This window comes from Panulirus ornatus, chromosome 3 (genome assembly GCF_036320965.1).
Source record: "Panulirus ornatus isolate Po-2019 chromosome 3, ASM3632096v1, whole genome shotgun sequence".
NCBI lineage: Eukaryota > Metazoa > Arthropoda > Malacostraca > Decapoda > Palinuridae > Panulirus > Panulirus ornatus.
The window spans coordinates 30,170,543-30,198,324 of record NC_092226.1 but is presented as its reverse complement, the minus strand read 5'-3'; the positions used below and the strand labels follow the sequence as shown (position 1 = coordinate 30,198,324).

At 47.3% G+C, this 27,782-nt stretch overlaps 1 protein-coding gene across 1 annotated transcript in view; it reads right to left on the bottom strand.

The window, feature by feature from the left end:
* Positions 1-1,732: 1,732 nt before the first annotated feature.
* Positions 1,733-27,782, bottom strand: part of LOC139759463 (echinoderm microtubule-associated protein-like CG42247) — a 270,591-nt gene continuing 244,541 nt past the window's right edge. Inside the window, 13 exon segments of the mRNA XM_071681615.1 lie at positions 1,733-6,278; positions 6,280-6,346; positions 11,040-11,148; positions 12,967-13,062; positions 15,219-15,401; positions 15,826-15,988; positions 16,212-16,340; positions 18,713-18,841; positions 20,255-20,383; positions 22,309-22,443; positions 23,091-23,225; positions 24,249-24,344; positions 26,844-27,015. Coding sequence (XP_071537716.1) covers positions 6,198-6,278; positions 6,280-6,346; positions 11,040-11,148; positions 12,967-13,062; positions 15,219-15,401; positions 15,826-15,988; positions 16,212-16,340; positions 18,713-18,841; positions 20,255-20,383; positions 22,309-22,443; positions 23,091-23,225; positions 24,249-24,344; positions 26,844-27,015 — 1,624 coding nt within the window. The 3' untranslated portion in view covers positions 1,733-6,197.

Here is a 27,782-nt window from a genome sequence, read left to right as displayed (position 1 = left end):
GTGCAGTGTATGTGTCACATCCCTGGTATACTGGTGTAGTGTGTGTGTCACATCCCTGGTATACTGGTGTAGTGTGTGTGTCACATCCCTGGTATGCCGGTGTGTGTGTCACATCCCTGGTATACTGGTGTAGTGTGTGTGTCACATCCCTGGTATATTGGTGCACTGTATGTGTCACATCCCTGGTATACTGGTGTAGTGTATGTGTCACATCCCTGGTATACTGGTGTAGTGTGTGTGTCACATCCCTGGTATGCCGGTGTGTGTGTCACATCCCTGGTATACTGGTGTAGTGTGTGTGTCACATCCCTGGTATATTGGTGCAGTGTATGTGTCACATCCCTGGTATACTGGTGTAGTGTATGTGTCACATCCCTGGTATACTGGTGTAGTGTATGTGTCACATCCCTGGTATACTGGTGTAGTGTGTGTGTCACATCCCTGGTATACTGGTGTAGTGTGTGTGTCACATCCCTGGTATATTGGTGCAGTGTATGTGTCACATCCCTGGTATGCTGGTGTAGTGTATGTGTCACATCCCTGGTATCCTGGTGTAGTGTGTGTGTCACATCCCTGGTATACTGGTGTAGTGTGTGTGTCACATCCCTCGTATACTGGTGTAGTGTGTGTGTCACATCCCTGGTATACTGGTGTAGTGTGTGTGTCACATCCCTGGTATCCTGGTGTAGTGTGTGTGTCACATCCCTGGTATCCTGGTGTAGTGTGTGTGTCACATCCCTGGTATCCTGGTGTAGTGTGTGTGTCACATCCCTGGTATCCTGGTGTAGTGTGTGTGTCACATCCCTCGTATACTGGTGTAGTGTGTGTGTCACATCCCTGGTATCCTGGTGTAGTGTGTGTGTCACATCCCTGGTATACTGGTGTAGTGTGTGTGTCACATCCTTCGTATACTGGTGTAGTGTGTGTGTCACATCCCTGGTATACTGGTGTAGTGTGTGTGTCACATCCCTGGTATATTGGTGCAGTGTATGTGTCACATCCCTGGTATGCTGGTGTAGTGTATGTGTCACATCCCTGGTATACTGGTGTAGTGTATGTGTCACATCCCTGGTATACTGGTGTAGTGTGTGTCACATCCCTGGTATATTGGTGCAGTGTGTGTGCCACATCCCTGGTATCCTGGTGTAGTGTGTGTGTCACATCCCTGGTATCCTGGTGTAGTGTGTGTGTCACATCCCTGGTATCCTGTTGTAGTGTGTGTGTCACATCCCTGGTATCCTGGTGTAGTGTGTGTGTCACATCCCTGGTATCCTGGTGTAGTGTGTGTGTCACATCCCTGGTATACTGGTGTAGTGTGTGTGTCACATCCCTGGTATACTGGTGTAGTGTGTGTGTCACATCCCTGGTATACTGGTGTAGTGTGTGTGTCACATCCCTGGTATCCTGGTGTAGTGTGTGTGTCACATCCCTGGTATCCTGGTGTAGTGTGTGTGTCACATCCCTGGTATACTGGTGTAGTGTGTGTGTCACATCCCTGGTATACTGGTGTAGTGTGTGTGTCACATCCCTGGTATCCTGGTGTAGTGTGTGTGTCACATCCCTGGTATCCTGGTGTAGTGTGTGTGTCACATCCCTGGTATACTGGTGTAGTGTGTGTGTCACATCCCTGGTATACTGGTGTAGTGTGTGTGTCACATCCCTGGTATACTGGTGTAGTGTGTGTGTCACATCCCTGGTATACTGGTGTAGTGTGTGTGTCACATCCCTGGTATCCTGGTGTAGTGTGTGTGTTACATCCCTGGTACACTGACGGAGTCACTGCTTCATTCATCATAAGTATTCATTATTCATTAATATATACATCATCTCTCTTCCTAATGTTCTTGTCATTGTCACCTCGCCATGGCTATTCGTCATGTTCTTGTCACTTGATCACGATGAATACACACACCTGTCATCGTCCCCCCAGTGCACCACTCATCACTGTACATCATTACCACACTCTTGATCAAGATGCTCATCACATTTACCGGTACACCGATCCCCACTCGGGCTGCTCACTGGTCCCCTCCGTACAACTTCCCTGATGTCCTATACTTGACCATCCTCTCACCATCCTAGACACATTAACCGTCTAGAATATTACTCCTGTCGTGTTACACCATCATGCCTTCCCTTAACTGGCTATCCCATATAAAGTACCGTCGTTTGGTAGGCTCGCTTGCACGTCAATGAGGGCCAAGTCCCCCTACATGGACACCCCTAAGTTTAACTCGAGCCATTCACACTACTAGCTTAAATAAGTGGCTAAGATTTTTATTTTTCAGGAGTAGAAACGACTGATGATCATTCATTGTATAAGTTCACGTGTCTCCAAGGTGTCCCATTCACACTCGGGTTATTCATTTATACATTCACCGCCGGTTTTATTCACTTCTACATAAGATCGGTCGTGACGTCACAGACCCTCGTACCCCACCTCCTCATGTAACATCCCGGTATCTCGTATGTTTACGAGTTACTGGAGTTTGAGTGTAGCCATCACGCGCCTCTATACGTGTCACGTATTCCTGGTTCGTCTGCTCTTTATAGACATATCCAGACACTCTCCGCATCAGGATAGTATATTCATCAACTCCCTTACGTATAGAATTACTAATATCAGTATATACTTTACACATACATACTTCTCGAATGGCGTATGCCACCTGATTACGATATGTACGTATGTACTGTACATAGCTACTGACTGACCACCCAAAACAATATACAGAGAAGTATGACAATTCTTTATTGTAATGGTCATCTGTTTAGTACTACGGTAAGCTGAGTCGTAGATGATACACACCCGTGAAGTAGAGTTTGCCAGGTGCAGTAAACAATTTATTGTTCATTCAGAAGTAAAGACAAGATAGGTATTGTATAACACCTGCACAGATCAGTTAGGCATTACTTAACACCTGTACGGCGCAGATAAGCACTTACAACACTTGTCCAACACATATAGGTAGTGTATAACACGTGTACAGCGCAGGTAGGCATTGCTTAACACCCGCACAGCGCAATTACTGACACACAGGAAGAGCGTCTTTCAGAAGAAATGTTTTGTGCATCCTGTATTTTCCTCAGTGAAATATTTATATATGTACTGTACACTGTTCATGTATTTTGCCAAACAAATCCAAATCCGCCTACAATGACTCCATTTCTGGCAGGGGAAATCAGAGGCCGCAATCCCCACTCAGGTCTTACAGACCTTTCCGTGGTTTCCTTTGATCGCTTAAATATGCCCTGGTTAAGCCCACTGACAACACGTTGTCCCTTATGTACCACATCGCTCCAATTCGCTCTATCCCTTGCACGCTTCACAATTTCTTGTGAGTTTAGGCCCCGAACACTCTAAAGACCTTTTACTCCATCCTTCCCCTTTCCCGCCATATCTATCCTCTTAGTCATTTTATCCTCACTCACTCTTTCTCTATGTCCAAACTTTATCAGCTCATTCTTTTCAGCTGTCTTAAATACTCTCCTTTTATTAACACATTTCTTAGTCAACCCTCCTCACAACAGCTACTGTCCCCAGACATTCCACTTTCAGCACATCAACCCTTTTCTGCACTTTATCATTTTGGCCAAGCCTCGTATCCACACAACACCGTCGGAACTACTCGATAAATTTTTTTAGTAGCTCCTTATCAGCAAACAACAACGGACTCGCCTCCCATACCAACCTACCCCTAACATACCACAGGCTTGCTCTTCTTTCCAAGACTTGCATTCACCTCATTCGCCGCCCCAAATATAAACACATTAAACGGCAATGGTTATATTGCACATCCCTGTTGCAGACCGACCTTCACTTGGGACCACTCACTCTCTTCCTACTCGTACACACAATTAACTCTTAATAGAAATTCTTCGCTGCTTGTAGCAGCTCTCCCCCCACACTTTCCATAGAGCATATCAATCAGCTTCTTAAAGTACGCTTTCTCCAGATCCATAAACGCCACATATCTTTTTTTTCTTTCTTACCTTCTGATCCATACATCCTCTGTCACTTCTGATATCTCTCAGTCTGTCAACACCCTTTCAATTACCATTCCCACGTACAACTTTCGGGGCACACAAAAATATACGTCTGTCATTGAAATTTTTCCCTCTTTCCCCTATACAGCGGCTGCCGATCCTCAGACACCTTACCATGAGACATACATACATCATAAATCCCATGTAACCAATCGGCAACACAGTTATTTCCTATTTTGAGAAATTCAACTTCAATACCATGCACTTCAGTCGCCCTGCCACACTTCATCTTACGCAAGGGTATCACCATTTCCTCATATTTGCCACCATTACATTACACAGATTCAGCAGTCCAAAGCGCTCAGTCTGTCTCCTCTTCACCTCATTTCTTGCCGATACTGCTTTTCCTTCACTGATACTCGCGCTTATTTTCTTGTTTTTTCTCACACTATTAACCTCCTTTCAAAATATTTTCTTATTCTCCCCAGAAGTCTTCTGATACTAGCTCACTCCAACTCTCATTTGTCCTCTTTAAACCCCTGCACCTTCCTCTTGACCTCTTGCCACTTTCTCAAGTACATCTCTCAATCACTCGCAATCTTTCCTCGCAAGTAACGTCCATACGCCTCCCTTTTCTCTTCACCAGCATCCCAGCTTCGTTATCGCACTACTCCCTAACCTTTCTCACATTCCCAACTCCCACATCCCGCATGCCACACGCTTCCTACGCACATATCAGCAAACTTCCCTTGATACTTTTCATTCCCCACCCACTACCCTTGCTTCATTTATTATAATCTTTTGTCATTCTACACTCAGTCTCTCCTGTTACACAAGCCAGTTTTCCGAGTTCACTCCTTTCCATCATCCACTTTCCACTCGTATGATTTCCCATTTTCCGAAATGCTTTACAACCTTTCACCTTCGCCACCACCAAATAATGATCAGACATCCCACCAGATGCTCCTCTCTGCATATTCACATCCAAGAGTCTCTCTTTTGCACGCCTATCAGTTAGATAATCCAGGAATGCCCGCTTGCTATCTTTCCTACTCACCCACTTATACTTATGTATTTTTCTCTTAAAAAAAATAGACATTCCCCCAATTACCAGTCCGTTTCCAGTGCGCAACTCCACCATTTTCATTTGCACTGGTGGGTAACCTCTCGTAATCCACTCCCTTATCAGTGTGGAGCTCACCTCCTTACGTTCTCTCGATCATTGCCGCAACTCCTCTATCAGCAGAATTGCTGCCCCTTTCCTTTGCTCTCTCCCTCACACTAACCCCTGACTTTAAAACAATTTCAAACTACCCCTTGAATATTGTTTCACTCAAAGCCAGAACGTCCAGGTTCCTCTTCTCAAAAATCTTACCAATCTGTCCTTTTCATCTTGATTACAAGCACACACATTCAAGCATCGTAGCCTTAGCATTCGAGTAGGATGAGCACTCTTCGTTTGACTCCCTCTGTTCCAACTTTTAGAAATTGAATTACAAGTAGAGAGGAGGGTTTCCAGCCCCCCCGCTCCCGTCCCTTTTTGTCGCCTTTTACGACACGCAGGGAATACGAAGGAAGTATTCTTTCTCCCCTGTCCTTAGGGCTATACATATATAGGTCTAATCTTGCTATGTGCAACAGTGCCTTTGATCGGTGCCTTGTTAAAAAAAATCATAGAAGTCTTTATGTTAATACATTTTAATGAATAGATTGTCTGAGACTTTCATTCTTCGGAAAGAGGAAGCTTTATCTCGAGCTTAGAAATGAAAAAGTAAGTCCATCATCAGCTGAGGTACGTGGCCAGCCGGTTCAGCGGAGCCTTACGGAGTTATACACCATGACGCTTGAACTGGAACCTCCGGATTCACTACATATGTAACACCAAAGTTATGAGTAACTACACGTGTACAAATAACAACTATCACATGTTCCAGTGGTCGTTATCACATGTGACATCATTAGTCAGCTTCATTTTCAAAGCCAGAGAAGCACCATGTGGTCTTCAAGCTGATAGTTCGTTGAGGTCTGTACACCTTCCCTCGGAGCGAATGCCGATCTGGCACCAGCCGGAGAAAAACACCGCATGGCCTTGTTTACACTAGCTGCGGTACAAGGACCTGGCTCCTCCGTCAGTGACTGTGGAGTAAAGGTGAGGGTAGCGAGAGCTGAGAGCGTCACATGCGCCTGGCCTCCAACATCAGGAGCTACAGCTAAGTGATCCTCCAACGCATGAGAGCTGCGTCCGTGTCACCGATGCTGTACAGGTAGTTGTCAGTGTGGGAGAACCTGACCTGAAGACACGTACGAGGTGTACACCTTGTACTCGTGGTAGCCTGCGGTCAGGCTCAGTACTGGGTACCTGTGGAAGACACGGGAGTTACAGTCAGGGAGAGAGGAACCACCTCTCTATCTGGCTCAGTACTGAGAGCATAGCAGAAACGTAGGGGGTCTCTGTCATGAGTGTAATGTCCATATTTCAGTGAGTATGTCAGATTTTCACAGGCGTCAACAACATGATGGACTAGTAAAGGAGGTGATGATGATACGAGATTACTATAGATAACCTTACTATCATAAACTTATTATTATTATCATTATTATTATTATTATTATTATTATTATTATTATTGTTGTTGATATTATTATTATTATTATTATTATTATTATCATTATTATCATTATTATTATTACTATTATTATTATTATTATTATTAGTAGTAGTAGTAGTAGTAGTAGTATTATGATGATGATTATGATTATTGTTGATATTATTATCATTGGTTTTAATTATCACCAATGAATACTGAAATTACTTGACAAAGATTTTGAAGTATCAATTATAGTTACATACGGTAAGACTTGAAGATTTATTATGGCTTGGTATAATTATAAGGTGATCAATGGATTATACTGACCTGCTGCTGTTTGTAGTGTCACAGTCCAGCACCCACCTGTAGAGCCTGATGTAGCGTCCAGCACCCACCTGTAGAGCCTGATGTAGCGTCCAGTACCCACCTGTAGAGCCTGATGTAGCGTCCAGCACCCACCTGTAGAGCCTGATGTAGCGTCCAGTACCCACCTGTAGAGCCTGATGTAGCGTCCAGCACCCACCTGTAGTGTGCAGTCACTCCTAAAAGTTCGTGCGAGTCCTTGTGTGTGTTTGGGCCTGTGCGGTCCCCACGCCTTTCTGGACGGCGAGTCATTATAACGACGTGACAACACACACACACACACACACACACACACACGGACCCACACGAACTTTAATGAGTGACTGATACGGACCCCCACGAACTTTTATGAGTGACTGCACAATCCTGGCTGGTCCATTAGCAGTAGATTAGAGAACAGCGAGAGTCATCAGTTTTAACGGCATGGGTTACCCTCGAGGCTGGACCAGGCCTAACAGTGGAGGCCACGATGAATATCATACAACATTCTTCATCTAAGTTAAAAGCTTTCTACACCATTCACGAAGGGTTAAGCTCTTCATTTTCTATCCTTATTGCCAAAGTTGCTCATTTTTCTCGAACAGAACGGGTGTGTGAGCACTCCAGCCGCCATATGGCCCGTGACATACAAGTGGAGCTGAAGTTTCCTAGTTCGCTCAGCCTTGTGTTTACTGATTAACCATAACAGCTCACAGACAGCGGCCTCTGCTCTCGACGCCAACCGTTTTTAAAAGTCCTGCCCCCAATGCTGTCACGGGGCTGTCCCTCACCAGGGTCTCGAGCAGGCTTCGTCCTGCCCCCAGGCTGTCACGGGGCTGTCCCTCACCAGGGTCTCGAGCAGGCCTCGTCCTGCCCCAGACTGTTACGGGGCGGTCTCTCACCAAGGGTCTGGAGCAGGCCTCCACCTGGAGCTGACGTACGGCCTCCTGGTTCCCGGAGACAGGAGAAGTAGTCCTCTGTACCTCACTTTGCTGGAATGGAATTTGTATCCTACGACCACAGCCATCCTACGACCACAGCCATTCGTGGTGGCCGCGGTGGAATGTGATGGTCCCGTACCCACCTGTAGAGCCTGATGTAGCGCCCAGTACCCACCTGTAGAGCCTGATGTAGCGTCCAGCACCCACCTGTAGAGCCTGATGTAGCGTCCAGCACCTACCTGTAGAGCCTGATGTAGCGTCCAGCACCCACCTGTAGAGCCTGATGTAGCGTCCAGCACCCACCTGTAGAGCCTGATGTAGCGTCCATCATCCACCTGTAGAGCCTGATGTAGCGTCCAGCACCCACCTGTAGAGCTTGATGTAGCGTCCATCACCCACCTGTAGAGCCTGATGTAGCGTCCAGCACCCACCTGTAGAGCCTGATGTAGCGTCCAGCACCCACCTGTAGAGCCTGATGTAGCGTCCAGCACCCACCTGTAGAGCCTGATGTAGCGTCCATCATCCACCTGTAGAGCCTGATGTAGCGTCAAGCACCCACCTGTAGAGCCTGATGTAGCGTCCATCACCCACCTGTAGAGCCTGATGTAGCGTCCAGCACCCACCTGTAGAGCCTGATGTAGCGTCCAGCACCCACCTGTAGAGCCTGATGTAGCGTCCAGCACCCACCTGTAGAGCCTGATGTAGCGTCCAGCACCCACCTGTAGAGCCTGATGTAGCGTCCAGCACCCACCTGTAGAGCCTGATGTAGCGTACATCACCCACCTGTAGAGCCTGATGTAGCGTCCAGCACCCACCTGTAGAGCCTGATGTAGCGTCCAGCACCCACCTGTAGAGCCTGATGTAGCGTCCATCATCCACCTGTAGAGCCTGATGTAGCGTCCAGCACCCACCTGTAGAGCCTGATGTAGCGTCCAGCACCCACCTGTAGAGCCTGATGTAGCGTCCAGCACCCACCTGTAGAGCCTGATGTAGCGTCCAGCACCCACCTGTAGAGCCTGATGTAGCGTCCAGCACCCACCTGTAGAGCCTGATGTAGCGTCCATCATCCACCTGTAGAGCCTGATGTAGCGTCCAGCACCCACCTGTAGAGCCTGATGTAGCGTCCAGCACCCACCTGTAGAGCCTGATGTAGCGTCCATCACCCACCTGTAGAGCCTGATGTAGCGTCCATCACCCACCTGTAGAGCCTGATGTAGCGTCCAGCACCCACCTGTAAAGCCTTATGTAGCGTCCAGCACCCGCCTGTAGAGACTGATGTAGCGTCCAGCACCCACCTGTAGAGCCTGATGTAGCATCCAGCACCCACCTGTAGAGCCTGATGTAGCGTCCAGCACCCACCTGTAGAGCCTGATGTAGCGTCCATCACCCACCTGTAGAACCTGGTGTAGCGTCCAGCACCCACCTGTAGAGCCTGATGTAGCGTCCAGCACCCACCTGTAAAGCCTGATGTAGCGTCCATCACCCACCTGTAGAGCCTGATGTAGCGTCCAGCACCCACCTGTAGAGCCTGATGTAGCGTCCATCATCCACCTGTAGAGCCTGATGTAGCGTCCAGCACCCACCTGTAGAGCCTGATGTAGCGTCCAGCACCCACCTGTAGAGCCTGATGTAGCGTCCATCACCCACCTGTAGAGCCTGATGTAGCGTCCAGCACCCACCTGTAGAGCCTGATGTAGCGTCCAGCACCCACCTGTAGAGCCTGATGTAGCGTCCAGCACCTACTTGTAGAGCCTGATGTAGCACCTAGTACCCACCTGTAGTGCCTGATGTAGCGTCCAGCACCCACCTGTAGAGCCTGATGTAGCGTCCAGCACCCACCTGTAGAGCCTGATGTAGCACCCAGCACCCACCTGTAGAGCCTGATGTAACGTCCAGCACCCACCTGTAGAGCCTAATGTAGCATCCTACACCCACCTGTAGAGCCTGATGTAGCGTGCAGCACCCACCTGTAGAGCCTGATGTAGCGTCCAGCACCTGCTTGTAGAGCCTAATGTAGCACCCAGTACCCACCTGTGGAGCCTGATGTAGCGTCCAGCACCCACCTGTAGAGCCTAATGTAGCATCCAACACCCACCTGTAGAGCCTGATGTTGCGTCCAGCACCACCTGTAGAGCCTGATGTAGCGCCCAGTACCCATCTGTAGAGCCTGATGTAGCATGCAGCACCCACCTGTAGAGCCTGATTTTCGTCCAGCACCCACCTGTAGAGCCTAATGTAGCATCCAACACCCACCTGTAGAGCCTGATGTAGCGTCCAGCACCCACCTGTAGAGCCTGATGTAGCGTCCAGCACCCGCCAGTAGAGCCTGATGTAGCGTGCAGCACCCACCTGTAGAGCCTGATGTAGCGTCCAGCATCCACCTGTAGAGCCTGATGTAGCGTGCAGCACCCACCTGTAGAGCCTGATGTAGCGTCCAGCATCCACCTGTAGAGCCTGATGTAGCGTGCAGCACCCACCTGAAGAGCCTGATGTAGCGTGCAGCACCCATTTGTAGAAACTGATGTAGCTTCCAGTACCCACCTGTAGAGCCTGATGTAGCGTCCGGCACCCACCTGTAGAACCTGATGTAGCGTCCAACACCCACCAGTAGAGCCTGATGTAGCGTCCAGCACCCACCTGTAGAGCCTGATGTAGCGTCCAGCACCCACCTGTAGAGCCTGATGTAGCGTCCAGCACCCACCTGTAGAGCCTGATGTAGCGTCCAACACCCACCTGTAGAGCCTGATGTAGCGTCCAGCACCCACCTGTAGAGCCTGATGTAGCGTCCAGCACCCACCTGTAGAGCCTGATGTAGCGTCCAACACCCACCAGTAGAGGCTGATGTAGCGTCCAGCACACGCCTGTAGAGCCTGATGAAGCGTCCAGTACCCACCTGTAGAGCCTGATGTAGCGTCCAGTACCAGCCTGTAGAGCGTGATGTAGCGTCCAGCACCCACCTGTAGAGCCTGATGTAGCGTCCAGTACCCACTTGTATAGGCTGATGTAGCGTCCAGCACCCACCTTTAGAGCTTGATGTAGCGCCCAGTACCCACCTGTAGAGCCTGATGTAGCGTCCAGCACCCACCTGTAGAGCTTGATGTAGCGTCCAGCACCCACCTGTAGAGCGTGATGTAGCGTCCAGGACCCACCAGTAGAGTCTGATGTAGCGTCCAGCACCCACCTGTAGAGTCTGATGTATCCGTCGGTGTCGCCGGCAGCCAGGATGTCTCCCCGGGGTCCTCTGTCCACTGAGACCTGGATGGGGGCGTCCTTCCTCCCGCTCCATATCCCTGTGGATAGTAGGCGAGTCAGGCGTGGGTCTGGCCCAACATGAAGTTCCTAGTACACATATCCTCCACCAGGGGTTCCTTGTACTTCACAGAACATCCTTAAATTCTATGAGTTACGCAATGAAGTATGAATATTGTAGCGTATTACATGATGCATGGATCGAATCACTATGCTGATTAAGGTCTTCCCTTCACTCAGTGGACGAAACTTATGTGTTGAACACTGGTATCTGGAATTATGGCGTTCTCTCTGGAGGGAAAGTGAGTCATATGTATAGCCGGTCATATGTATAGCCAGTCATATGTATAGCCTGTCATATGTATAGCCGGTCATATGTATAGCCAGTCGTATGTATAGCCAGTCGTATGTATAGCCGGTCATATGTATAGCCGGTCATATGTATAGCCAGTCATATGTATAGCCAGTCATATGTATAGCCGGGCATATGTATAGCCAGTCATATGTATAGCCAGTCATATGTATAGCCGGTCATATGTATAGCCAGTCATATGTATAGCCTGTCATATGTATAGCCAGTCATATGTATAGTCGGTCATATGTATAGCCAGTCATATGTATAGCCGGTCATATGTATAGCCAGTCATATGTATAGCCGGTCATATGTATAGCCAATCATATGTATAGCCGGTCATATGTATAGCCAGTCGTATGTATAGCCGGGAATATTTGATATGTGTTTCTAAGATTGAACCAGAATATTGGACCGCCTGAACCCCTGTGGTGCAGCGGTTAGCGTTGCTGACCGTTGATACATTCACAGGCCGCTTGGCGTCGAGCGCATAGGTAAGAATCCTAGTTGCGGCAGTTAGTACACAGTCAACCCAGCTGTTCATCTTCCCATACAGATCGGTCGATAAATCAAGTACCTGGTTTAGGCTAGGGAAAATATATATATATATATAAATATATATATATATATATATATATATATATATATATATATATATATATATATATATATATATGTATATATATATATATATATATATATATATATATATATATATATATAGAGAGAGAGAGAGAGAGAGAGAGAGAGAGAGAGAGAGCGTTGATGAGATTGTCTTGATTAGGACATTCAGTTGCTCGTATATTTTGAGCTAACATAAAAAAAAAAAATGATTCCTATGTTGCCCCCGGGGGGGGGGGGTTCTGAAGATGAAGGTTATTAAGAGCTGTCACGTGTAACATAATTACGTCTCCCTCTGAAAAAAAAAACTTTAGGATAGGCATGGTAGTGGAAAACGGGAGTAAACACTAGAGTATTTGATGATAGGTACGGTAACTAAAGAGGAACATAGTACAAAGCCATGTTATTGGACCACTATCACGTATTGCCAGTCGATTACTTGCTGAGGTGAACCGTTCATATACGAAGCAGATGTGAGTGTTAAGTACTGTGAGGAACACAGAGGTGTACACCAGACCTCCAGGTCCTACCTCTCGCTTACAGTTGGCAAGGCAGTAAAGGTAGGAGACAGGAATATGGGTGACCCAGCGAACGTTTATTTACAATTTATCTTGAAGAAAAAAAAGAATAAGTATAGATGCCAACTAGCCAGAAAATCTATAAACATAGGGTACCAGAGGAGGTATAGATACGGTCAACAGGAAGGGATATAGACATTGGCAGCCCCACAGGAGCTATAACCTATAGACAATAACCAGTTACCCACAATGGGCTATGAAATCTTTGCTAGCCGGAGCCTCTATAAGCGACACCCACCCAGAGAAGTACAGGGAAGAGGTTATCAGGGTACGAGGGTGCCGGGACGGGCCTGGCCGAGCTTCCTTACCGTGGACCATGAAGCCCAGTGGACAGGTGTGCGTCGCCCACGTCTCGTTCCTTACGTCCAGCGAGTTCTTAAGGCGAGCCAGATCTACCAGGCTCCCTGCTCACCAGGGAGACGGAGGGAGACGCGTGAACAGCGAGACCGAGACGGGTCAGGACACAAGCCGAGGACGGTGTTGAGGACGATGAGAGACGTGGAATTAGTCATCGAAAATGCATCATCTGTCTAACGTGTTACAGAAATCAATACACTTGGGAGAAAAATGATCCTACTTGTAAAATACATAATATGATTACTACACAGCCCCAGGACCACTCTGAAGGGACTCCTGCAACTCCCAGACTGCTGGAGCCAGCTAGAGTAGGGAAAGGATGGAACCCTGTGAAGGTCTTTGACAGGATTGTACTCCTTTCCGTCCACTGACAATGATACAGCCTAGCTGGAAGTTACTTCTCCCTATACTTTGTCACTGTCTCCCACGTTAGCGAGGTAGCGCAAGGAAACAGACGAAAGAATGGCCCAACCCACCCACATACACATGTATATATATACACGTCCACACACGCACATATACATACCTATACTTTTCAACCAATACATATATATACATACACAGACATATACATATATACACATGTACGTAATTCATACTTGCCTTTATTCATTCTCGTCGCCACCCTGCCACACATGAAATAAGCTCTGAAATTGGGTAAAATGTACTGTATGACTCTGAACATGGTGACTGATAGTATGAGGCTGAAACCTGGGTACATTGTGATAAAGAAGCCTAAGTAGGATGAGTGAAGCAGTAAATAAGACATTATGCACTGTTCGAGACAATCAGGAATATCTATGGTTTTGTAGATACGTTTAAAAAGTACAGTGAGCAAGCAGGATCAGAATTGTTGAACAGAAAAGAGGATCATTGGGAGACATAGAGGTTCATGTAACAACACTGAGCGATGAATGATCATAGCAAGCTAAAAAGGAGGAAGTTGTAAAGAACTTTAGAAAGTGTTTTGGGCAAGACAGAAGAATATCCAAAACTGTCTCAAAACCATCAAGAATGAGTTGTCAGTCAAAGAGCAGCTAATCAAGCAAAGGGGTTCAGATGGAAGAAGGACGATTTAAGGGTATGAGAAAAACTGAATAACAAGTTCAGAAATGTTTTAACGTTGGAAGTTCTAGAGTCCCTACACCAGTGAGGTGGACTGAGGAGGAGGTTATAGAAATCATTGAGATTGCTAGATAGGAAAATGAAATACTTTGTCTCGACCCACACAAGGCTCTTGGTCATTATGAAATATCACACTTGCCGAGGATGTGTCCAGATACATTAGACAAACCTCATGAAATACTGTTGAGGATGTGGTTGGTGAGAGGGACAAATATACCAAGAGAACGGAAGAGGGTAACACTTTGTGTCTTTAAGAAAGGAGATCGGAAACAGGAATTGAACTACTAATTGGTCCCTCTGACGAGTGTTGTCCGTGAGATTCTGGAAGAGATAATCAGAAAGCCAGTGGATGACTTTCTAAAGAGAAAAAAAAAAATTACGTCAGAGACAGCAAGGCTTTAAGGAAAGGAGGTCACGTGTCACAAATCTTTGATTTCTACGAGAGATTCCATGAACTCTGGCTTAGACAAAAGAGAAAGTAGACTGACTGTTTATATCTGGTCCACCAGAAAGCACTTACCACTACAGAGCATGAGAGGCTGATAAGAAACCTGGACCATCAGGCAGGAATGAAGGGGGGGGGGGGGATTCCTTCAGAGGAAAGAAGATACTGTAGATTGGAGGTGAATACATGAAGCATGACGAAGGCACCTTCTCCAGATGGGTCGAGGTAACCAGAGTTATGAGAGCTAAGTTGCAGGGAACGACTGGAAGCCTTAAGTCTGTCCAATTTGGAAGAAAGAAAAGTGAGAGGTAACCTGATCACACAACCTTCAAGTCTTTATAAACCAGAGTAATGTCGTAAACAGGGAACAGTTCTTTGAAAGATGTAAAGACTTAACAAACAGAGGACCTAGCATGAAATGCAGCAAGAAATGTGTTAAAAAAATGATACAAAGACAAGGGCAATACTGAGAACATACATACACTTGAGGAGATTTATGAAACGAGAATGGGCAAGAGACGGGACTCCACAAGTACAAAACTTCATCCCCGTACAATAGTAACAGGTAATCACAGAGTAGTAATTACACACACACACACACACACACACACACACACACACACAGGTCCTCACAGTAAACAATGTCGTAGTCTGAGGTGAGGGACTGGAGGTAGCGGCCCGAGGTGCTCCAGTCTATGCAGGAGAGCGGCTGGGTGCCGGTCATCTTGCCGCAGCGGGTGTACACGAAGCCGTCCTTGGTGCTGCGGTACAGGTAGATGGAGCCGTTCTGGCAGCCCACCGCCAGCAGTTCCCCGCCTGTCGTGACACACAACCAGTGAGAGGTGTTGTACTGAGACGTACACAGTAAGTCGTGATGAAGACGTCGTACATAGCAATAGAATCGAAACATGTTTTCCTAAGTATTACTCTGCGTTAACTTAGTATCTGAAATTACAGCGACGGATTCGTGACATAATAAATGTCGAGTATGTAAATCTATCTGTAAAGTCTTCAGTAAAGTTGGCTAAGTCGTATCATTCCCATCTGTGAATCGTCCATGTATTAAATGAAAGTGAATTTATCTATCTTGAACAATAGATATTCTTATGGCAACTGATGAGTTCTGTGTTAGTTGTCTGTTGTGTTTGTGGCACAGAAAGTATCTTGCCTTACTGACGCATACCATTTCCCTGAGAGTGTATATACAGTGCTATTGGTCGGGCAGGTGTTGAGGGCTTACCAGGGTTGTAGGCGAGGCAGGAGAGGGGAGAGCCGCAGACCCTTAGGGTTGTGACGTGGTGACCCGTGTGACCGTTCAGCACCACCAGGTGACCATCGATCGTGCCCGCCGCGATCCTGGAGCCCTGTGGGTGCACCGCTACACTCACGCACTCGCTCTGCGCCTGCGTCGCACGGCGCGTCGGGGGCAGAGAGAGAGAGGGGGGGGGGGGGGAACGAGAGGAGACACATGCATGAATACTCCATATTTGAAGGGTTGTAGATGTATATATAAGGATACATAGTCAACTTCAGGTCTTATGAGAAAGAGAGTGATTGGCTCATGGTAGACAGAGTGTCAGGAGGACATGAGCACCTGACGGGGTCATCACCACCTGCCGCACTTACCTGGATGCGCCACTCCAGCTGGTTGTCGCGCCACTTGATGATATGCTTGTCATAGCCAGCTGTGGCCACCGAGCCGTCCATGTGGTTCACCGCCAAGCCCCACAGCTGCTTGCTGTGCCCGAACACCACCTGTGGTGAGGAGGACCCAGGGTTAGGGGACGACCCCTTCAGCGGAGCAGGACGGTGTGAACCTTGAGGACGATGTTGTCGTCCTCATCGTGTCGCTTACCGTCGTATTTAAGGATCGTACCGTCCTGTTCGAGGGACGCACCGTCGTATTTAAGGATCGTACCGTCCTGTTCGAGGGACGCACCGTCGTGTTCAAGGATCGTAACGTCCTGTTCGAGGGACGCACCGTCGTATTCAAGGATCGTAACGTCCTGTTCGAGGGACGCACCGTCGTATTCAAGGATCGTAACGTCCTGTTCGAGGGACGCACCGTCGTATTCAAGGATCGTAACGTCCTGTTCGAGGGACGCACCGTCGTATTCAAGGATCGTACCGTCTTGTGCGAGGGACGCACCGTCGTATTCAAGGATCGTACCGTCCTGTTCGAGGGACGTACCGTCGTGCTTAAGGATCGCACCGTCTTGGTCGAGGGACGTTGTATGGGTTTCCTCAGTGTATGGGTGTGGACACTCCACTTATCGTAGGGGTATGTGGAATACTGTTGTCAGGGTAGAATATTCGACGAGGCCACACATATCCTATTATTCGACATCACAACTGATAATTGTTAACTAAAGAGACGGTAATTACCAAGTGATTTTGTTCTGATGGATTCGACTTTTTCAACAGTGAATTCACTTAATCACCTGAGGGTGGGTGAGAGAGGAAGGCTTGGATATTCTGCATGATTTGTAGTAAGGGATTAGATTATGATTGTGTAACTACACTGGTAATCGGATTGGCTATTTGGTTGTAATATTTTATGGAACAGGACAATTATGCTAGATTGATGTACTATATCATATCTGACGACGACAGTAGTTCTGGGCTCTGAAATGATGAACTACAATATACGAATGCTAGTTTGACGTATAGTTTGGCATGCGTAGTCCTTAGCTCTAGTTACAATTAAACGAGAGTACAAGTTGTGTGTGTGGCGACTGTAGAACAGCAGACGGCGTCAGAGTTCCCAAGTGATCACATCCATTACTTTAGAAACATGATCATTTCGCAAGATGGATGGTGTATGAGTCATCTAGTTAACCGGGTAAATATAGTTAAGTGGTTAATGATCTGCATTGTTAGCGGGTTGGTTACATGGCTAAGTTAATACCTGTGGCTCAGCAGCGTTTACGACTGGGTATGATAAACGCCCTCGTTAATCATCTCGTTCACTCATTCGTCAATCAGTTGTCTCTCCCGGTGTTCAGCTGGCTAATTACGTGTCTTCTGTACCATCGGTTTCACATCTGACCAGTGGTGTGTAGTGCCCGGACGCGCCTCCAAAGTTAACTCTCTGCTTCATAAGAGCAGACATAACACCTGGTTAGTAACGCGGGTTTGCCTGGATGTTGTGTCTATGTTCAGGCGATACGAGAGGTCGGCTGTTCGTGTACCCAGCTGATGTGTGTGTGTGTGTGTGTACTTGGCTATAATTCCCTCAAGTGACTGACTGTTGATCTTGAAATAGATGTGTGGTTGGCTAGAGAACCTCCAAAACTTAACTACATACCACACTAACTTCAAAGGATAACTCCAAACTGCATTGATTCCAAAAGTTAACTAACACTGCGTAGTCTGCAAGAGTTCATTGCATACTGCTTTCCCTCCAAATGACAACTACACAATACATTGCCTCCAAACGATAACTATACCGCCGCTGTTCACATGCAGGAAGCTAAAGTGGAATTGGTGGACATGCAGACTCTTAAGTGGGTGTGGAGGGTCATGCAAGTGGTCAGCGTGGTGTGGAGGGACATGCAGGTGGTCAGCGTGGTGTGGAGGGACATGCAGGTGGTTAGCGTGGTGTGGAGGGTCATGCAGGTTGTTAGCGTGGTGTGGAGGGTCATGCAGGTGGTCAGCGAGGGTGTGGAGGGTCATGCAGGTGGTCAGCGTGGTGTGGAGGGTCATGCAGGTGGTCAGCGTGGTGTGGAGGGTCATGCAGGTGGTCAGCGTGGTGTGGAGGGTCATGCAGGTGGTCAGTGTGGTGTGGAGGGTCATGCAGGTGGTCAGCGTGGTGCGGAGGGTCATGCAGGTGGTCAGCGAGGGTGTGGAGGGTCATGCAGGTGGTCAGCGTGGTGGGGAGGGTCATGCAGGTGGTCAGCGTGGTGTGGAGGGTCATGCAGGTGGTCAGCGTGGTGTGGAGGGTCATGCAGGTGGTTAGCGAGGGTGTGGAGGGTCATGCAGGTGGTCAGCGTGGTGTGGAGGGTCATGCAGGTGGTCAGCGTGGTGTGGAGGGTCATGCAGGTGGTCAGCGTGGTGTGGAGGGTCATGCAGGTGGTTAGCGAGGGTGTGGAGGGTCATGCAGGTGGTCAGCGTGGTGTGGAGGGTACCTGGTTGAAGCGTCGCTGGAGGGAGCCCTCAAGCACCATATTCTTGGTAGTGCCAACGTATATGTTGCCGTCGTTGTGGCCTGGTCGCTGCGGGTAGAGGGATCGTATCCCGCCAGCCTGGTCCGGGAGCTGCAGGGAGGAGAAAGGAAGTCTGTCAGGAGGAGGGAGAGGGCGGCACAGGGAGTGGATAACATTGTGAAATGGAACACAGGGAGTGGGTAGCAAGGCTTGATGAAATGTAGGGCAAATGGGTGTGTACTGAGTTGGCTTATGCTTGTGGTCTGGGATGAGAACTAGCTTGTACTTGTTGGTCTTAGTGAGAACTGGCTTGTACGTTTGGTCTGCTGTGAGAACGGGCTCGTGGACTCGTGGTCTGGGGTGAGAGCTACCTTGTAGTTATTGTCTGGGGTGAGAACTAGCTTGTACTTGTTGGTTTGGAGTAAGAACTGGCTTGTTACTTGAGGTCTCGGGTGAGGACTAGCTTGTAGTGTGTAGGGGATGATGGGATTTACTCTACTGGTGGTGTGTCAGTCTGAGACATGAAACTCTACTGATGTGGCACAACACATATTATCCTCCAATATCTCAAGACCACAAGTAGTGATATGTGGTGTGGCCTCAGTAGTATAATTCCTAAGTAAGCACTAACATTAGATATCCTGTTAACGCATAATTACTATCATAATATTAACCTTTTCCATCTTCAGTCATCTATCTACACTAAATGATCCAGCAACAGCTGATCTCATGCACCTTTATCAACAACCTCCCTTAATGTATACGTTTATGTTACTCTGGTTTAGGGGGCTGGTCTTCTGACCCCGTGGTCTCCGATTGTTTCCTTGGTCTACCAGGCTGTTTCATTCTGCAGGCCGTGCTTGTTATACGGTGTTTTAAACTAGCTAGTTTAGTACACCTTATAGCTCAAGTGATGTAGTCTAGTTATCTTTTTAAGGGTTTTTCCATGGTCTTCCTTATGTTTGCTGGAAGTAGACTACACAGACATGGCCCCTTTGCATCTATGCTGCCTTCCCTAATGTTTCGTACGGTATCTCTGGTCTTCCTTGGATATGATAAAGAACGAGGCATTATATTTATATGCTGGCCAGGGACCAGGCCCTCCAGTATTTGCCATGCGCACATGTCTCCCCAGCGACTGTATTGGACAAAGTCCAGCTTCAACAGCCACCAGCCAGACCGTCCAGTTAGTTGTATTATGTTTCATTAAATCGACACAGTGGCAAAAGACACGCACACATGTAGCTCAGCTGCTTCACGGACCTTGAATGGTTATGTGAACATGAGAGATTCCAGTCGAGAAAGAGAAGGTGTTGTAGTGTCATCACAGGTGATGTTGCCCTTGTTTCAAAAGCCTAAAGTACTCGTCGTGTCGGGTTCTCGGTTATGACCATTCCCTTACAAAAGTGAGGTCATTATTAACACAGACATTCGACGCATCTCAGGATATACCTCCTGCTCCTCGTCTGTAGTGGCTTGGTTTCCTCGGGCTTTCCGCAGCGGTAACACCTGAGTCAGACTTACCTTCGTCTCGGTGATCTTCTCGAAGTCCTCCTCACAATCCCAGGCGATGATCCTGCGGTCCTTGTCCCCGCCGGAGAGGACTGTCCCCTCGCTCAGCAACTGCAGGGAGTTGATAGCACTGGAGTGTGCCTGAGAAGGAGAGGACAGACGGCATATGAATATGTGTGTGTGAGAGAGACAGAGGCTATCATTATAGGTTTTCATAATGGGAGATAAGAGCTTGATGTCATATAAAGAGTGATCACAAATAACTGTAAACATGAACCACGCCAAATGTCACTCCATACTCAACTATCTCGTTCATGGAGAAAATTCCCTTCCAGTTTTCCCCAGTGGCAACGTCTCATAATGTAAATAGGCCACCTTACTCCTCAACATGTTCTTTCCCTCAGAGTGATTTGCATCTTGAGAAAATCAGAATCAATAAGAGAATGTCCCAGTCACCTTAACCGTGCTTGCTACAGTCTCTTACTGAGAAGAGATCGTAACCACGAGTTCACGTCCTTCCTGTAGCACACAGGGCTGATGGAGAACCACTGTCTGCCGCACGACAACCCTGTGACCCTCACTGGTCGTGTGGCAGGCTACCACTCCCTCCAGCTTTTACTCGTGTGCTGAATATAACAGGATTTGACAAAGGTTCTTCACAGAGGAGAGATGTATACCGAGAGATGCCTACTATTGCTAAGGATTATTATTATTTTTTTTTTCACCATGACAGATATGGGAGGAAATTGAGGTTTTACTTAGCTGAATTTTACTAGGTTTCTGTACTCCCGTCTGGAGATGCTGTGTGGTCCGAGTTAAGGAAGGGAATGAGTTCAGTGAAAAAAAAAAGTATCGGACTGAGAAGGGAAAAGAAGATTGGTGAATATTTAGTGAAATCGCCGGAGTAAGTGTGACCAGAAGGCGAGAGAGAAAAGAACGAAGGGTACAGGTTCGAGTCCTGAATGACACCATTGTTGACATGGTAAGATGTAGAATACGTTTTTGATTCATGAGCGACAGGTAGGTGAGTTAGCCACATAAGACTATAGATCTATGTAACGAACCAACTTTGTAACATCTGGTGTTACGATTAGTTACCTACTGAGGTCTGACATAGATCCTCTGTGTCTGCTGAAGTACTTTAGCGCTACCTCTCAAAGGCTGAGCATCGGTTGCACAGTAAAGCAGCCGCTGATGGAGGCAATAGCTTATCAATGATTACCGCGGTGGAGCGACCGGCACAGATACTCGACATTAGGAGACAGAGACGCGCGGAAAAGCGTTGGTACCCTGGGGAAAGTGTCTGTCTAGTTTCCCTGAAATTCTTCTGTAAGATCTTTACCTTAGGAGCCATATAACCAAACAGTCCAGTGATGAATCGTGTATATACAGGACTTCACATCTTGAGGATATAAACTCAATGTGCCCTAACGATGGTGTGTGTCTCCTCCGGAGCTCCTGCTGCACCTTGAAACTCCCGCTCAAAGAATCTCGCTCGTAATTTTCCAGTGCAACAGACCTGAATATTATCCTGAACGTTACATGTTTAGATATCCAGCTCTTTCGAAAGCTCTTTCCCAGGGCATCACTCCGCTTATCCATGGAACGTGCAGGCAAGCACTAGCTGTGACGTTAAAGTGTTACATAGATACACTGACTACGCAGACTGGAAGTCCAAGTGAGGTGGTCTGGCTCTAACGCAAAGAAAAATAAGGAATACAAAAGTAAAAAAGGATAGCAAAGCAAAGGCTGTCCCCCTACCCTCCATACCCTCCGACGCTCGCCGACAGGAAAACAGAAAAAATACCTTGCAGGATGAATGAGAAATTAATGTCTCCCTGAAAAAATACCTTGCAGGATGAATGAAAAATTAATATCATCCTCAACACTTTAGAAAACGTATTGTACATCTCTGTGGCGGGGAAGTTAATTTGTTGGATTATGGAAAGAAAACGGTCCTCCACCTAGGGTCAGGAGCAGCTGTGGGAGCCGCAAGAGCCGATCACTTGTTTCGTACTGTCTGGATGACCAGCTCCCCCTCCTGTGTGTGGCGACTGTGGCCTCACCTGGAACTCCTTCTTGATGTAGTAGTCTCCGTCAGCGTCGATGCTCCACACGGTGAGGAGGCCCTCCTGGTCCCCGGTGATGAGGTCACCGCCCGGAGTGAACTCCAGCGCCGTCACCGTCTTGCCCGAGCCCTCCTGAGGAAGGTCCAACACAGTAACACTTACAGCAAGACGACCCACAACACAACACAACACACAACACACAACACACACGACACACACAACACAACACACACAACACCACTCACGACACAACACAACACACACACACTCAACACACACGACACAACACACACGACACAACACATCACACACAACACACACAACACAACACATCACACACAACACACACAACACAACACAACACAGTAACATATGGGATAATTTCAGTTGTTAACAATTCTACGTTCTGTAAGGTAATTCTTATAATGACTTAAAACATGAATCACTGCATTTGATGTTTCCCTCGTTATGAACTCAGGTCAAAACAGGAAGTGCCACGAAATTAGTAGCTGAAATTTGACTAGGAATCAGACGAACTGGAAGGCTCACCTTGTAAAGGAATATCAAAATTATTGGCTCTTTCTCTTAACAGGAACCAGGTGGAACATTATATGCAACTCACTAGACAACATAAGTTCCCAACGTTAAGTATAAAACTCAGCCCACACTGCCACCTGGTGGCGGAAATTGTAATACTCTCGTGTGATTGAGACCTAAAATCTATTCCATGTGACCATGGCGACGGATTCATGTCGACCCCCGCACTAGGCTGGCCTCACCTGGACGAGGTCAGAGCGGGTGAAGATGCCGTCCTTCCTCCTCGCCCAGAGAGAGAGGAGACCCCGGCCGTAGGTGATGATCAAGTTGTTGTCCAGAGGGTGGAAGGCGGCGCCCCACACGTGGTCCTGATGAGTCTGTAAACACCAGCATCCACCGTCAGTAGCTCACCTCACTCCCTCACTGTCTTAGCAAGAGTATCCTTAAGTTGTAGGGTCGTAACCATGGTCTTCCTACAGACCCAACCAGGTAAAAAACCAAGCTCGGAAGCGTTCTCTCACTCCCATTGTGGTCTTCGTTGTTTTTTTAGAATGATTATGATAGTTAAAGTGACAACTTCACCAGGTTTAGCTCGTGGTTTCCGTGACCTACCAACGCGTAGCTACTAACACCCATCAACCAGACCAGAACTAAGCTTACAACGGTCATGGACGAACATCCCCATCGCATTTTACTGAGCCTTAACCATCACGGTAAACAATGTAAACAATGTACCTCCAGAATTGCCCTGTTTTGCTAATGATTTTGGTACAGTGTCACCGAAAACATTTTATTTCTCCGAGTTCGGTGCATTTATTTGAGTCAGAACCTTCTGGAAGACGTTTGTCATTACGTCAAACTTACAATTTGCTTTGTCCAGGTCTTGCCCTTGGAGGTCCTAGTGGACCTTCAGGTATATTTGTGATTCCGTGTTTGATCAGACCACTGACTCTAACCTGTGATTGACGTTACAACTGTACCCAGTTCAGATTGTAGCACTAACCATAACCATATCATCCCGCCCACACTACCTACACACCACGTACTTACCCAGAGGTACACTAGGTACTTACCCTGAGGTACACCAGGTACTTACCTTGAGGTACACTAGGTACTTACCCTGAGGTACACTAGGTACTTACCGTGAGAATGTACACCGGGTACTTACCGTGAGAATGTACACCGGGTACTTACCGTGAGAATGTACACCGGGTACTTACCGTGAGAATGTACACCAGTTAGTGAGGGTTTACATCAGGTACTCATCGTGAGGTTGTGCGCCAGGTACTCATCTTGGAAGATTTACGGCAGGTAGTACTTATTGTGGGGGTGTACACCAGGTAGTCATCGTGTTGGTTTACACTCGACATTGACCGCGAGGGTTTACACCAGGTACTTACCGCCACCTTGCCGAAGACCTTCTCGTTGGTCCAGGTCCAGACGGACAGTAGATGTTCCTTGTCCGCGTCCACAGCTAGCAGGAACTCCCCATTGTTCTGAGGAGGAGACGAGGCGCAGGGTTGGTGACAGAGGAGGAGACAGAGAACATGATAGATGTAAACCTGCCTACCTCGCTTAGGCCCTTCCCGGGTCCTGTTGACGAGGCGGCAGCATCAGCTGTGTGGGTAAGGCAGCCAGGCCCCTCAGAAGCTGTATGGTAGTACATGTATCTGGTCTAATGCCCACGTCAGATCCCTGAGTAGCTGAAGGCCATGGTCGGTCGTAGGGTTTGCAGTACATGATATTCGCGAACCTTTCCATGTGAGTCAAGAGCTGTGCTCTCCTGCCTCATGGAAGTTAAACTTCTCTGACGTCACGTTTCCCCTACTCTCCCACAAAAACCTCTACTTAGATTACGTCCTGAGATGATGAGAGTCCCATATGTCGCCTTTAGTCATAACCTCAGACTATATATATACAGATGTGTCCCATCATAAACCATTTGGTTTTTGTAACAAATACTGATGGGTCCTTCCAGGAACGGAGGGAGTTAGGATCAGTGTGTGGACGTTCACACTCCTCACTGACTGTTCCCCATTCTCATCGCTGTAAGATTTAGGTCTAAGACACATGCCGTTGAAATGCAAAAGGTAAAAGAAGAAAAAGAGTTGGACGTAATAATCTCTGGTGACCTAAAACCATGTAAGCAGCGGACAGAAGCAGTGAAAAGAGCGAACAAGATTTTTGGATTCATAGGTAAGGCCTTCGAATGTAGATCCTGGAAGATTCATTCTTACTATTTACAATTCCTTGATTCGTCCCCATCTTAAACCTTGTGTTCAGTTTTGATTACTTCACCTAAAAACACACATAGAATGGAGAGTACAACATCGAGCTACCAAGATGATTCGCGGGATGAGAGACAAAGCTTACGAGATCAGATTAAACGACTTGAATCTATTTAGCTTAGGAAAGAGAGGGTTAAGAGGTGATCTAATACTAGTATTCAAAATGATCAAAGGCTTTGATAATCTTGACATACCATTAAGCCTGATTCATCTGATATCCCTCGTAGTTATGGATGCAGACTCTTGGGCAAACGTTTTCCTTCGAATGAGGCGAAGTAGCTCTTCTTCACCACAATAGTTAACACATGGAACGATTTGCCAATTAGAGTGGTTGAAGGCAGTACTATAAATATGTTTAAGAATAGACTTCATTAATATTTCGCTTTAGTTCCACTACTTACATTATTTATGGCTCCTCGGCCACACTGACAGTTTGAAACTGACTCAACTTGAATCATCTTTGTGCCATCTAACTATTACCACACTAAGCTGCGAGTTTCTGATGATGTCTTCCTCCGTCACCAACAGCCTTGTGTGGATCCAGTGATCTGTTGCTGTTTGAATTCCTTTGTATTCTCCTGTTGCACGTTTCAGGCTGGTCTCTGTATAGGTAGATACTCGTGTGAATTTGCCTCTCCTGTTCACACAGAGCAGACCAGCTGTAAGCTTTGCCAGTAAGATTCCTCTCATACTGTGCAACATTAATTCAGTGCAAGATTGTTGTGATCCTTGTCAGTTCGGTGATGTCCCCTCCCGAATATTGCAGTGTTGCTCTACCTCAGGAACTTGTAAGGTGTTCTAAATTTTGATTATGTAAACAGTTTACTTATCCAGTATCTTGTTATTTAAGCCCATCAGTGTTGTTCAGCCTTTGTGAAAAGTTCACTTACTACGTAAACTGTTGAATATATCATTCATTTTCGTCTAATATTTGTAAATATTTTACTTCGTAAATACTTGTAATGTATTTCAAACATTGAGGGACCTCGTCTCTGAACCTGTTGTGTACTCTGTATCCTTCTTCGTGCCCCTGGCCACAGGTTGGGTAGTAACGCACACTGAACCTGCATCACCGTCAGGTACAGGGGCCGTCTCTCGCTGAATGCTCAGCCACCCGGAAAGATAAGATGAAGGGCAACATGAAGAACCCGGACGGTTCGAGCTGGTGATCTATGCAGGTACGTGTCAACCCGAGGAAACCAGGAGAGTATGACGAATCAATACGTGGGGAGAGTGTGGCAAGGTAGCAGGAGAGGTGGAGGGAGAAGGAGGAGGTAAGAAGGACAAACGAAAATAACCAATAGATGCAACGGAAACGACCAAGAAAACCAAGACTGGACGGGAAAGCAGCTATGAAGTAGTCGAGACAACTTTGCTCACGGATGGGAAGTTTTTGGTTAATATTAGTGTTTGTGTGGACTACATACATCATCAACTTTACCCGCCTCTAGTTGGCTGGCTGCCGTGTGCTTTTCTAAGAACGAAACACTGACACAAGTGGTCTTTAGAGAAGTCACTGAATCACAAAGGTAACGTCAATACCTGACCTGAATTGCTCACATATATGTTAAAATAGCTGTAAGGTGCATTAGTGAGGAAAATTGTGGTGGAACCTTTGGAAATTAATGATCCTGTTGAACCTCTGATGAAACTTAAGATGCCTTCTGTTGGACCTCTTGTCTACGTCAGGAGGAATGAACGACTCACCCTGCTGGAGAAAGCCACCGCCAGGATGCCCGCCCCGAGGTCCTTCTTGCCCAGAACATGGAGGGTAGTGAGGGTGCGGGCGTGCCATACCCTGACGTGGGCGGTGGTTCGCTGCCCGCGAGACGCCCGCTGACCTGAAGCCACCAGCTCCCGCGACGGATGGAGGGCCATGCTGCAGGAGGGGCAGAGTGAGAGACCACTGGGACGTCGGGAATTATAGTCAACACACACACACACACACACACACACACACACACACACACACACACACACCAACCGTCGACTTTCAGTCTCCACCAGCCACACTATAAGTCATCACATAGCAAAAACATCACTAGTTCTGAAGAGGCATTCACCACACACACACACACACACACTCACACACACACACACACAATGTTAGCAGACGCAGAGGAAACTGTTGATCTTCACCTGTCACTCTATATGAGGTCATCTCTGCTGTTATCATACTGTTCAGCAGTGAAAAAAAAAGAACGAATGAACTGATAAAACGTCAGGAATATCTGTAGGAGGAAGACAGGAAAACATGAACCTGAAGTGACCCGAGAGATGTGAACACTGATACAACACGTTGCTGAGGTTCACTTCTGGTGGTGTGGGCCAGTGATGGGCAGGACCTGATAGCCTTTCTGTGAGCGTTATATCGATATTCTTAATTCCTGTGACTTGTGATGAGAACATTACTGAGTGGTGGAGGATTTGGATGAGAAGGCTGGAGGGAACATCTATGAGAATATTACCAAGGATAGGCGGTTGTATGAGGCAGGAGTGGGTATTGGAGTGAGTATCCTGGGTTTATATAGAGATCATAATTTATATACCATTGATACGTTATACAGACGTAAGTTAATTCATGCGTGATATAGTGTGTAAGGTAAACAAGAGGCGCTAATGAAGTCGTGACCAGGAGACTGCCGT